This window comes from Balaenoptera borealis (assembly GCF_965194805.1).
Source record: "Balaenoptera borealis genome assembly, chromosome: 1".
NCBI lineage: Eukaryota > Metazoa > Chordata > Mammalia > Artiodactyla > Balaenopteridae > Balaenoptera > Balaenoptera borealis.
In genome coordinates, this window is record NC_138860.1 from 193,327,861 (window position 1) to 193,340,633 (window position 12,773).

At 54.3% G+C, this 12,773-nt stretch overlaps 1 protein-coding gene across 5 annotated transcripts in view; it reads left to right on the forward strand.

The window, feature by feature from the left end:
• The window catches only part of CFAP74 (cilia and flagella associated protein 74), an 82,474-nt gene that overhangs the window by 17,930 nt on the left and 51,771 nt on the right, over nt 1-12,773 (forward strand). For 2 of the 5 annotated variants that reach the window (XM_082404509.1, XM_082404513.1), the window contains exons 2-10: nt 4,970-5,052; nt 5,651-5,735; nt 5,812-5,952; nt 6,240-6,338; nt 7,135-7,239; nt 10,320-10,466; nt 11,027-11,137; nt 11,498-11,600; nt 12,014-12,171. In XM_082404509.1, the coding sequence (XP_082260635.1) occupies nt 4,989-5,052; nt 5,651-5,735; nt 5,812-5,952; nt 6,240-6,338; nt 7,135-7,239; nt 10,320-10,466; nt 11,027-11,137; nt 11,498-11,600; nt 12,014-12,171 (1,013 nt within the window). In that variant the 5' untranslated portion in view covers nt 4,970-4,988. Of the gene's footprint in view, nt 1-4,969; nt 5,066-5,650; nt 5,736-5,811; nt 5,953-6,239; nt 6,339-7,134; nt 7,327-10,319; nt 10,467-11,026; nt 11,138-11,497; nt 11,601-12,013; nt 12,172-12,773 lie in introns of those variants that run through there. The other 3 variants (XM_082404510.1, XM_082404511.1, XM_082404512.1) reach the window with 2 other exon arrangements.

Consider the following 12,773-nt stretch of genomic DNA (forward strand, 5'->3'; position numbering starts at 1 on the left):
CATTTAGGTCTTTAATCCATTTTGAGTGTATTTTTGTGTATGGTATTAGAGAATGTTCTAATTTCATTATTTTACATGTAGCTATTCAGTTTTCCCAGCACCACTTATTAAAGAGACTGTATTTTCTGCATGGTATATTTTTGCCTCCTTTGTTGTAGATTAATTGTAAGCGTGTGGAGTTATTTCTGGGCTTTCTGTCCTGTTCCATTGATCTATATTTCTGGTTGTGACTTCTTTTTCACTTCTGATTTTCTAGATTTGGGCCCTCTCTCTTTTTCTCTTCATGAGTTGGGCTAAAGGTTTATCAATTTTGTTTATCTTTTCAAAGAACCAGCTCTTAGTTTCATTGACCTTTCTGATTGTTTTTTAAAGTCTCTCTTTAATTTATTTCTGCTCTGATCTTTATGATTTCTTTCCTTCTACTAACTTTGAGTTTTGTTTGTTCTGCTTTCTCTACTTAGGGTTAGGTTTTAGGTGTACGGTTAGGTTGTTTATCTGAGATTTTTCTTGTTTCCTGAGGTTAGCTTGTATTGCTATAAACTTCCTTCTTAGAACTGCTTTTGCTGCATCCCACAGATTTTGGATTCTTTGCTTTTCATTTTCATTTGTGTCAGGTATTCTTTTATTTTCTTCTTTGATTTCTTCAATGATCCATTGGTTGCTTGGTAGCATATTGTTTAGCCTCCACATGTTTGTGTTTCTTGCAGTTTTTTTCTTGTAGTTGATTTTTAGTCTCATAGCATTGTGATCATAAAAGATGCCTAATATGATTTCAGTTTTCTTAAATTTATTGAGACTTGTTTTGTGGCCTAGCAGGTGATCTGTCCTGGAGAGTGTTTCATGTATACTTGAAAAGAATGTGTATTTGCTGTTTTGGGATGGAATGTTCTAGATAGATCAATTAAGTTCATTTGATCTAATGTGTCATTTAAGGCCAGTGTTTCCTTATTGATTTTCTGTCTAGATAATCTGTCCATTGATGTAAATGGCCTGGGAGTCCTGAAGTAGGAGTATCAGCCCACTGGTGGGTAGGGCCAGGGTCCAGGGGGTCCTGTGGCTGGTGCTGCCCGCTAGTGGGTGACGCTGGTCCTGAGGCTGGTGCTGGGCAGTGGTGAGCGGGACTGGGTCCTGGGCCCTCAGGTGGACAGCGCGAGGTCCTGGGGCGGCTGTGGGCTCAGGGAGTCTAAAGGCAGCCAGCCTACTGGCAGGTGGGGCTATGCCCCTGCCCAGCTAGCTGCTTGGCCTGAGGCATCCCCGTACTGGTGCCTACAGGCTGGTATGCAGGGCAGGTCCCGGCACTAATAAGCCAGAGAGAGGATTCTGAAATGGCGCTTGCAGCACCAGTGTCCTTGTGTTAGAACGAGCTGCCCCCAAAATAGCTGCCACCAGTGACTGTGTCCCCAGGACAAGCTACCCTTGCCCGCAGCCTCTCCTGGAGGCTCCCCAAGATCAGCAGGTGGGTCTGACCCAGGCTCCTCTCAATTTCCTGCTTTTGTCCTGGGCCCTGAGCATGTGAGATTTTGTGTCCTTTAAGAGCGGCGTCTCTATTTCGCACAGCCCTCTGGCTCCCCTGGAAGGAAACCCCGCTCGCCTTCAGTGCCAGATGTTCTTCAGGCTCAACTTCCTGGTGCAGGGCCCCCAGGCTGGGGAGCCTGACATGGGGCTCAGAGCCCTGACTCCTTGGGGCAAACCTCTGCGGTTGTGATTATCGTCCCGTGTGCAGCTTACCCACCTGGGGGTTTGGGTCTTGACTACACCGCGGCTCTGCCCCTCCTGCCCAGTCCGTTGTGAGTCCTCCTGTACATCTTCAGTTGTAGACAGTCTTTTCTTCTAAGCTTCTGGTCTTTCTCGTCACTAGTTGCTCTGTGAATAGGGTGATTCTCTTTGTGCCCATGGGAGAAGGTGAGCTCAGGGGTCTTCCTACTCCCCCATTTTGGCTGCTTTTCTCTATTTGTTATTGATTTGGACTGACTAATATGGTCAGAGAATAAGCTTTGTATGATTTTAGTTATTTGAAATTTGTTGAGTCCTGCTTTGGGGCCAGTAGATAGTTTTTGTAAATATTCTGTGTAATGGTTTAAGGGAGCACTTAAATTTCCATAGTTGTTTTTGTTCTATGTATGTCTGTGGGGTTCAGTTTGTTAATGATGTTGTTTAAATGTGTGTCATTAATGACTTATTTTATCTGGTTTTGTTGTCAGTTCCTGAGAGAAGTGTGTTAAAATCTCCCACTAGAGTTTGTACTTTTGGCTCTTTCTCCTTGTTCTGCCAATCTTTGCTTTGTTTATTTAGTGGCTATGCATTTGAATACACGTGTATTTACCACTGTTGTATCTTGCTGGTGAGCTGCGCATCTGGTGATGACCTGACCCTCTTACTGCTGTTACTGCTTTTTGCCTAAAGTATTTTTGTCTGTTTCTAGACAACGTCAGCAACTTCCTGTTACAGTTTCTATACAGGGCGTCTTTGTCTGACTTTGAAAATGCAGTGCTTCTGTACGTTATTGCTTTAGAATTCTCTTTTAAATAGTAAAAAGTGGGCTTCCCTGGTGGCGCAGTGGTTAAGAATCCGCCTGCCAATGCAGGGGACACGGGTTTGAGCCCTGGTCCAGGAAGATCCCACATGCCGCAGAGCAACGAAGCCCGTGCGCCACAACTACTGAGCCTGCGCTCTAGAGCCTGCGAGCCACAACTACTGAGCCCATGCGCCACAACTACTGAAGCCTGCACGCCTAGAGCCCGTGCTCCGCAACAAGAGAAGCCACCGCAATGAGAAGCCTGCGCACCTCAATGAAGAGTAGCCCCTGCTCTCCGTGACTAGAGAAAGCCCGCGCGCAGCAACGAAGACCCAACGCAGCCAAAAATAAATAAATTTTAAAAAAATAAAAAATAAATAGTAAAAAGTTAGATTTTTGTTGTTTTTGTTGTTGGTGGTTTTTTTAATCTAATTTGATAAGATACTTTTCTTTAGCTTGGTCACTTCATCTATTTGTATTCTTGTCTTCACTTAGATTTTGACCTGATAATTTCATAATGTCAATTCTTCAAGACCCTTAAGACAATTAAAATACAATTTTTCCAGCATTTTTGGTTATTTGCACACTGGCCAGCCAATTCTCAAACAGAAGGTCCACGTGCTTCTTAAGCACATTTTAGCAAATCTCTGTGTTTGATCCCACTTCACCCGCACGTCAGAGGCGCCCGGCTCCTGACCCCCAGGTTGTGCGATGCCCGCGGGGCCTTGGGGCCCCTCACTGCACATCCTTCTGCATGCTGGCTCCTGTTGTGTTCCCACTGTTCTTCTCGCGTCTGCCTCATCCTTGTAGACTCATGTCCTGAAAACACTGAATCCTGCCACGGTTGTTCTAGTGAGGATTTGAAGGGGATCAGGGGCCCTCTGTCAGGAACCACTGTCTTCAGCTGGACATTCAGAGCGCGTGTGGTTTGATGTTGTCACTGCAGGTGGAGCTGTGTAAGACGTCCCTTCTCTTAGCAGAGTGTCACCCACGGGGGGCGTCGGTTACACTGTGTTTTATACGCGATGTGATGAGCGCATGGGACTCACGAGCCCAGGGCAGGACAGGCTGGACCACTTTGTAAGCATCTTCTGAAAGCCCCGCATCCACCATCCGCAGGCTGGTAGACTAGTAGGTGTCTTCAATTGGGAGGAATATTGTTGGTATTTTACAAGATGCCTCAAAATTCTGCCTCTTGGGGCTTTAATGCACAAAGGGGTTTTTTGTAGCATTTAAAAAATAAATGACTGGCATTGATTTATTAATGATTTATCAAGGAAACATTATTAGGCTTTGAAAATATTTTTCAGTGACTTATTCTGGAGCAGTTGCTAAATTCAGCAATGAAAACAAACTGGTCTACAATTTCAGCACCTCGTCCATAATATCAACATCTGTACCAAGTTCTACACAGGCAGCTCCCAATGTTCCCGAAATGATTATCAAACTGTAATGAATATTCTGATACCCCTTAGGAGTTGTCTCTGGACTCTGTGCCCGCGTTTTATTGAGATAACATGTACACGCTGTAACATGCACACAGATTAAATGTCCACTAGTGTGAGTTTGACACTTGTGTACACCTGTGTAGCCACCACCCAAAACAAGATGCAGACCGTTTCCGTCCTCCCCCCAGTTCCTCGTAGCCCTGCCGTCCCCATCCCCTGCCTCTAGCCCAGAACCTGCGTCTCATTCCTGTCGTCGCCCTTTAGTCCTGCCTGTTCTGGGGCTTCACACGTGCTCTTCTGTGTCTGGCTTCCTGCACTTAACACGGTGTTTCTGAGATTCATCTGTGGTGCTCTGTGCATCAGACTTCGTTCTCTTTATCACTATTATTCCTTTGTATGAATGTGCCAGAATCTGTTTCTCAGAATCAGTTCTCATCATGATGGACATTTGGATTGTTTCCAGTTTGGGGCTGTTGTGAATAAGGTTGCTGTGAGCATTCCTGTACAAGTTTTTTTGTGGACATACTTCTGTTTCTCTTGGGTAGATACCTCACAGTAGGATTTCTGGGTCCTATGGTTAGTATATGTTGATAGCATCTAGTGTTACGGTTTAGCATTTGGTGTTTTTGATTTGGGGCGTTCTAACAGGTGTGTAGTAGTGTCTGGTTATGGTTTTGATTTGATTCCCTGGTGACTAATGATGTTTACAAAGTTCCATGAGCCTATGGTCATTCGTGCATCTTCTTTTGTCGTGTCTGTTCTAAAATTTTTGTCCCTTTTCAATTGGGGTTTGGACTTTCTATTGCTGTTATTTAGGAGTTCTTTATATATAATCTGAGTACAAGACCTTTGTTACATATATGTACTGCAAATATTTTTTCAGATTCTGTGGCCTCTCTTCATTTTCTTAATGTCTTTTTACAAGAGAAATTGTTAACTCTTATGAAATCCGGTTTTTTAGGGTTTTTTTTAATGTGTCATCTATGTTTTGTAAAAATTTTTGTAGCTAATTTCTGCCTCCCAAGATGGAAGAAGATGCCAGCCTGTTCCCTAAGAAGCTTTTGGACGACGCCCCCCTTGTGGAGGATGGTAATTAAGAAAGGTCTTTTCACAAATAAGACACGTTTCAACCCACAGAAGACAAATGATGTGCTTAATAGTTGCCCTTTAATTTCCTTTTTTCAGAGAGACTACATCTTTTAAACTCAGATTTTTTTTCTCAAAAAGGTAGTTTATATTATTCCGTGTTTAATCAGAAGAAAGAGCCACGTGGCTGAGACTTTGAAGGTGGCCGACTGTCTTCCCCAGTTTTTTGTTATTGCTTAAAATGGCGATAATGACCCTGTTGTATGTAGCATGAAGGGCCTGGTTTAAGAGCAGGCAGCTGGATTTCACGTCTGCCTCTGACGAGTCTGCCGTGATATCTCGTCATGTGGCCTTTAGAAAACTCCACTCTACGCTCATGAAACAAGGGTGGGAAAGACAATAGTGTTTTGCTATTACTATGAAAATAGTTTTGACTTTGCAGACCCCTTGGAAGGGTTCCCTGGGCCACACTCTGAGAACCACTGCTCTGAGCCGCCATCGCATCATTGCCCAGTTTGCGTGTGTCAGGATTTACCCTGGAACTTCAGGCTTGAAGGTCTCCATCTGCTTTCTGTTGTTTTAACTCTCACTCTATTTCTAGAAACAGATGAACTGGAGGATCCGGAGTTTGTGCTGGGCTCTGTCCCTGGGGAGGCTGAGAACAAGGCGGACCCGGGAAGCTCCTGGTAATTAACCCGGGAGAGGGGGAGGGGCAGGACGCGCTCCCCACACGATGGCAGCGGGGGTCCTTTCCGCGTTAAGTCCAGGGAAAGAGCAGAACGCAGACAAGAGGAAGCAGAGACCAGCCGTCCAGGACAGAATGCAGGCCTCACTCCTGCGGAGGGACTTGAGCCACCTGGACCGGCTGCATGAAGAGAAAGACCTTTTCATTCAGAAAACGAGGTGAGCGGGGCGGGCCGGGCTCTGGCCGGGGCCCATCCGTGCGGGGTTCGCCGCCCTCCACCCCTGTCCGATTGGCGGCGACACTGCAGTGTGTTCTCCAATATCTGCGAAGAAAAATTTCAAACACAGAAAAGTTGAAACTTGAAAGCAAATTGATGACATCACGAAACGTTACTCAGAAACGCTTGAGATGCCCACAGGAGAGCCTGTGCCAGCTGCCGGCGCCGCCCCGATCGGAGGGCCTGGGGTGCAGGGAGCCGTTTACCGATGCCGGCGCCAACTTCCAGGGCGGAGCTGCGTGCTTGCCGCCGGAGGATGGGGCTCCTCGCCAAGCAGCAGGAGAGCGTGGCGGCCGACCTGGCCGCGGAGAGAGCCGCCGGCAACACGTAGGTCGGAGGTGGGGCCCTGGGGCGGCGGGCGCGGGGGGCGGACCCACTTCCCGGCCATGTGGGAATCGGGCAACCCAAGTGGACATCAGGAGTCAGGTGGCCACGAGTCAGGAGGGGCGGTCACTTCGAGGCAGGTGGCCAGGGGAGGCCTCCCTGAGGAGGGGACCTGCAGGCTGGGACGTGAGTGGTAGGAACAGCGGCACAATGGCTGGGGTGGGGCGGTGAGCGCAGGGCCCGGGGCAGCAGGCGGGGACGCCAGGCCACGTGCCTGCAGAGCAGAGCCCTCTGGTCAGTGTCCCCCGAGGCCGTCCTCCGAGAGATGCCCCGCCCGCTCCTGCCCTTAGAGGGGTGTCTTGGGGGGCGGTGCACCTCTCTGTTCATCTGAGCGCCCCCACGAAGTGGCTACACCTCAGAGTGTAACTGGCTTGGGTGACCAGGAGGGCAGGGGGAGAGGAAGTAGGAGATCTCAGAGTGGGCTCGGCCAGTAGGGTCTCTCAGTGGCTTTTTGGCCCCCGAGATGCTTCTAGTCGTTAGGTGAGTGTGCTGGGTCCTTCCTGAGGGGATGGCAACCAGGGGGCCGGCTCCCCATCCTTGTAAGAATGAGAGGCCAGTGGAGAGGGGGCGGGAGGGGGCGGGAGCGGGGTCAGATCAACGAAGTGGGCCCAGGAGAAGCCTTCCTTCGGCCACAGCCCTGCCCTCCCAGTCGGCCAGTTTAGAGGGAAACTCAGGCGAAGGCGTCGCTGAGCCTGAAGGCCGGCAGCCCCTGAGGCCCTGACCCACTTGCCCTCTGCAGGGCAGCCGTGGGTCGCCTCGAGGCAGCGTCCCAGCGCCTGTGCTCAGAGCTGGGGAACGAGAGGGACCTGCAGGCGAAGATGACGGCCGTGCTGCAGGAGAGCGTGTAAGTCCAGGCCGTCGAGCAGGGACGGGTTTGAAGATGAAGAGTGACATTTTGTGCTTGACTTTCAAGCTGCCTAAAAATTGAAAGGTAGCTGAGACTTTCCATTGTTTAAGTGTTTTGCGCGTTCTCCATGTTTGTCTGAGTTCTCAGGAACTGTGAAATCAGCCTCTTTTTCCTTTTTTCCTGCTCTTTGAGCCTCCATAGAACGACCAGCACGATTTTTAAAAGAGCTTTACACCTTTTCTGCGAGCATTCCCCCCACCCCGGCAAGGAGACGGCTGCGCTGTGTCGAATCCTGTACGCGGAGCTTGTCTTGGCGGCTTCCTCTCTGCACCAGCCGGCACCGGGCTGGTCCGCACCAGCGCCGCGAAGCCCCCGGGGCCCTGCCTGTGTCGGATCACTGTATGGTCCATTTAGGTTTTTTTTAAAACTTCTAAATTTTGAAACAATTTCAAGTTCACAGAAGAGTTGCAGAAATAGCACCAAGAACCCCCAGTGTCCCCTTGCTCTCCCCACCATCCCGGTGACACTTCACACCTGGGGGGTTGCATGGGGTCGCCCCACCTCCAGTAGGAAAGACCCTCAGTCTTCCCGTGACGCTCGTGACCTTGACGGTTTTGAAGCATCCGGGCCAGGAAAGGTCCCCCAAGTTGCCTTTGTGTGATGTTTCCTCGGGGCGGTGGTCTAGAATCCCCCACGTGCTGCCCGCCCACGAGGCTCACGATGGCCACCGGTCCCATTTCCAGTGGGGGAACTTTGGTCACTTGATCGAGATGGGGTGTGCAGGGTTTCTTTTTTGGTTTTAAAGTTTACACATTTTTAAAAAATATTTATTTATTTATTTGGCTGCGCTGGGTCTTAGTTGCGGCATGTGGGATCTAGTTCCCCGACCAGGGATCGAACCCAGGCCCCCTGCATTGGGAGCGCGGAGTCTTACCCACTGGGCCACCAGGGAAGTCCCATGCAGGGTTTCTTCAATGCAGAGTCACGCTTTTCCTTTGGAAACTAACATGGAATTTGTGGTACATACTGTGAGACTGGAAGACCCCATCCTCATCCCTTTCACGCTCTGGTGTTTGCATTTATTGATGCTTCTCGCTTGAATCAGTTATGCTGATGGTCGCCAAAGGGCGATTTTCTAATTCCGTAATTCCTTCTAAACGTACGAGTTAGCGTCCTGCTCTAGAGAACAGCGCGCTCTTCCCCGTGTTTCTTCATGTGTCAGTGTAGACTCTTCGACTTCTGTCCTGTGCAGTGGGTTATAACCTGCTCCATCATTTGTTTTTAATTAATTAATTTATTTATTTTTGGCTGCATTGGGTCTCCGTTGCTGTGCGCGGGCTTTCTCTAGTTTCTGCGAGCGGGGGCTACTCTTCGTTGCGGTGCCGTGGGCTGCTCATTGCAGTGGCTTCTCTTGTTGCGGAGCACGGGCTCTAGGTGCGTGGGCTCAGTAGTTGAGACACGTGGGCTCAGTAGTGTGGCACGCGGGCTCAGTAGTTGTGGCTTGCGGGCTCCAGAGCGCAGGCTCAGTAGTTGTGGCACACGGGCTTAGTTGCTCCGCGGCATGTGGGATCTTCCCAGACCAGGGCTCGAACCCGTGTCCCCTGCATTGGCAGGCGGATTCTTAACCACTGCGCCACCAGGGAAGCCCCATCATCATTATTTATTTTGATGCTCCAGTCACCCCCAGTTGGGCCAGTAGCACCTCTTTCAAGCAGGCTCCCTGTCGTTCTTCGAGTGCTTTCTGGGGTAACGACGTGTTCCTAGCCCACTTGTTTCCTGTCCGCCCCAGTCCTGGACCTAGCCGGTTGTCCACGGAGCCTTGGTTTCTCACAGGGGAGAGTGGTGTTTAGGGACCTAGGGCTGGGCGCCAGGTGGACCCACTGGGAAGCATGTGCACGTCTCTGTGTGTCTGCGTTAGAACCAGGAGTTGGCACCCGTGATTCCAGCTCCAACAGAACCAGAGGTGCACCCTCCTCTCCCCTGTCTGATGGGACACTTCTTCTCTGACAGTTGGAACCTGTCTCTCATTACCTTCAGTGTTTTCGCTCGCTTCTCCTCCCGCCAAGTACCAGTCTGCTGACCCTGCCCCGCTGCGGCCGGCCCTGACCCCCCGTAGCCCACCTGCCTGCCCCTCCTCATGTGGGCGTGGCTGCTGCCCATTTACTTTCTTTTTTATCAGCTTTATTTAGGTCTAATTTACATGCAGGAAAATGCATGTCAAACGTCCCTTGTGCATCCTGTCCGTCAGCAGTGCTGACCCCAGGCGACCGCGGGTGTCCTCTGCCCCTTAGTGTTAAGTGTGCAGACCCTGCAGTGTTTACTCCCCGTGCCCGTCTCCTCCATGCCACACAGCAGCCATGAGAGGCATTCATGTCCTCATGGCCGTAGAGTCCACTGCTGTCCGCTTCACCCCTGAGCAGGGCAGCCCGGGGGTCTCACTGGCTCCCGTTGGAAGCCCACCCGGTTCCCCTTCCTAGTCAGCATCCCCTTGGACAGCGTAGTGACCCCTTGAACCTATTCTCGGGGGGACGTGCCTTCAGGGCCCTCCTGTGTTGCTGCCAGAGTCTGTGTGCCCAGGCTCAAGGGCACCCCAGGCCGCAGGGACGTCGATGAGTCCCCCCAAGTGTGGGCTGAGGGCAGGCGGGCCACGTAGCAGGCGTCTGCTGTCCCCAAGGGCTTCCTTCAGGGGCACGTGTGAACTTGGGGCTCGTGGCTTAGACGGCGTCACTCACCATCACTGAGCGCCTGTTGAGTGCCAGATCCCGGTGTAAGCATGTAGGGTCAGCAGTGAGTAAAACACTTGGAGTCCCTGCCTCGGGGAGCCTGTTTTCACAGGAATGAGAGGCACGTAAGCAAGGCATGAAGCTCGTGGCGGGTGCCACGTGGCACGGTCACTGCGTCCCTGGGCCCAGAGAGCAGGGCTGCAGGGGCAGAGCAGGGCGGTGTTGCGGGAGACAAGGGGCCTGGGTGTTGGTCAGACTCGGTGGCGGAGCCCTGGAGTGGACGCTGCGCGGGGGGCGTGGCCCGGCTCTCCAGCCCCTTTGCCAGCGTAAACAGAAGCGTCTCCCGTTTGCAAGGAGCGCCATGTGGCACATCGAGATCCAGGAGAGGCAGCTGGAGGACGCCCGCAAGTCGGCCCGAGCGGAGGCCCCGGCTGCCAGGAGGTGCCTCCCGGAGAGGGGGGCCTCGGGGAAGGCAGAGCGGAACCGGCTGCTGCGGGTGCGGTAGGTCCAGGCCTGGGGCCCCCCGCCACGCCTGCGCCCCCCCCCCCACGCCTGCGGCCCCCCTGCCCATGCCTGCGCCCCTGCCCACCCAGCCCCAGCCTGGGCAGAGTGGCTTGGGCCACGCTCGCTCCCTGACCTGATGGCCGCTTCCCTCCTGGACGCCCTGCCCTCTTCCAGGCTCTGGCCGCTCCTTGTGGCCTGTCCTCCTGAGGCCCCGACACCGCCCGTTCACCGCGGGCAGCTGCTTCTGAGGGCGGGGCAGGTGGACCAGGTGTGCTGCAGGCCTCCCCCACCAGGGGCCCTCCCGCCCTCGCCCCCCGCACGGGGTCCTCACAGGCCCTCCTGCTCCCACTCCCCGCCTCGTCCAGCGCGTTGCCAGATCTTCCTGCTGCTTCCGTGGGATCCGAGCCTGCGGACACGCACAGGGTCCCCATGGCCCCGCACAGGGTCCCCACGGCCCCGCCCCCTACCAGGCACAGCGCAGGGCCCTCCCTCCTCATGCACTTGGCCCTGGTCCCGGGCCCTCTGTGGCCGAGCCTGCACAGGACGTGTCCCTGCAGGAGATCCGTGTGCCTGCAGAAGGAGCGCGGGCTCAGGCACCAGAAGCTGGTGGAAGCCGCCCAGAAGAACCATCGGAAGGCCGTGCAGTTCCTGAAGGCCTCCCTGGGGAGGTACAGCTGCTCTCTTCTCTCCGCGGCTCTCCTCCTGCCCCTCCCCTCACCCCCACCCCCGCCCACACGGGGAAGACCTGAGAAAGTGGATCAGTTGCCTTCGCTTTGAAATTCTCCGATTTTATCATGGAGCCCGTCACCTCATCACCCAGAAGGAATAAGTGTGTGTTTTCAGTTTTGAGCTGATGGCCGTTGTTTTCAGACGAGGACTCCAGTCTAGAGAACCGGGTTTCACGTTTCCTCGCGGTTCACGCGCAGCCCCGCTCTCTCCCACTTGCCTTTAACGTCACCGCGCTTGGCTGCTTCCTTGCGGCTCCTCCCACCCGGTGCCCGCGGGGCATGACCAGGTCCTCCCGCCAGGGTCCGCCAGCAGCAGCGGGAAGAGGCGCGGGAGGCCCGCGAGCGCATGCGCAGGCGCAGGGACGCCGTGCTGGCCCTGAAGAACAGCATCTCCGCCAGCCGGGTAGGACTGGCCCCACCTGCCGACCCCCTCAGGACGCGCCCACCTGCCCTTGGACAGGCTCCCGCGCTGCAGGGGGACCTGGGCTCGGCTCGGCGAGTGCTGGAGCCCTGAGCCTTCCCCGGGGAAGTGATACCCCCCGGGGCCTGGGGCGCAGTTAGACCAGGGAAGCGGGAGGGATGCGCAGGGAGCCGCCAGTCCAGTGGAGACGGCAGGGCTCTGGCCGCGGGAAGCCCCTGAGGATTTGGGGAGGGGGCAGCTGCAGGAGGCGGGTGCAGGTGGGAGCCGTGGTGATTTCCGCAAACGTTGACCTCCGGCGTCTCTGGTACGATTTGAGGGCGCCCAGCCCACAGAAAGCTCCACTGTGCACGCGCACACCTGCGGAGGCTGGCACCTCCGTGTTCTCTATTCCCAAGGAGACACTCCGGAAATTTCAAGCATGGGGCCAGGCCAAGGCAGAGGTGGCGGAACAGAAGGCCCAGGCCGAGAAGGAGGTGATTCTGGCCCAAGGTGGGGACGCTTTCAAGCACTTTTGCCATCAACGCCGGCGCCAGGAGCTGGAGGCCCAGAACCGGTGAGGGCCTGGCGGGGCGGCATCCCAGAGCGGTGGGCGGGTGTGTCTGTCACAACCTGCGGCGAGGCTGCCTCTCTCCCTGGGCCTCCCCCCCCCCCATCCTGCAAGCCCCGCCCTCCACAGCCTGCTCTCCAGCCCCCAGCAGGCGGGACCTCTCCTGGGCCTCAGGCACAGCCCCCACTGCCCCTGCTGCCCCGGGCATCCCCCACCCGGCGCCTCCTCCCTCCCAGAGGCTGCTGGCAGCCGGGGCTCACTTTCTGGGCTCCCCCAAACCGGGGCTCAGTGCTGCCTCAGTCCACGCTGCACCCCGTCATCCCCTAAGATCCCCTCGGCCTGCAAGTTCCCCGTTCTCAGCTCCCCAGGCTGCAGCCGACCTGAGAAACAGGGGTCACCCCGGGGGCTTCTCAAGATGCAAGAGTGAGGTGGCCGCCTCTCCCGCCTCAGCCCAGCCTTGCACACAAGGTTCTGTCACTTCCTCTTCATCCTAGAGGGCCTGTCCCTTCCCCCATGAGCAGCCCCGCCCATCATGGTCACTGTCAGCACCTGCCCAGGTGTGGCCGCCCGGTCCTGTCACTGGGGAGTCGTGGTGCCCTGAGTGCCAG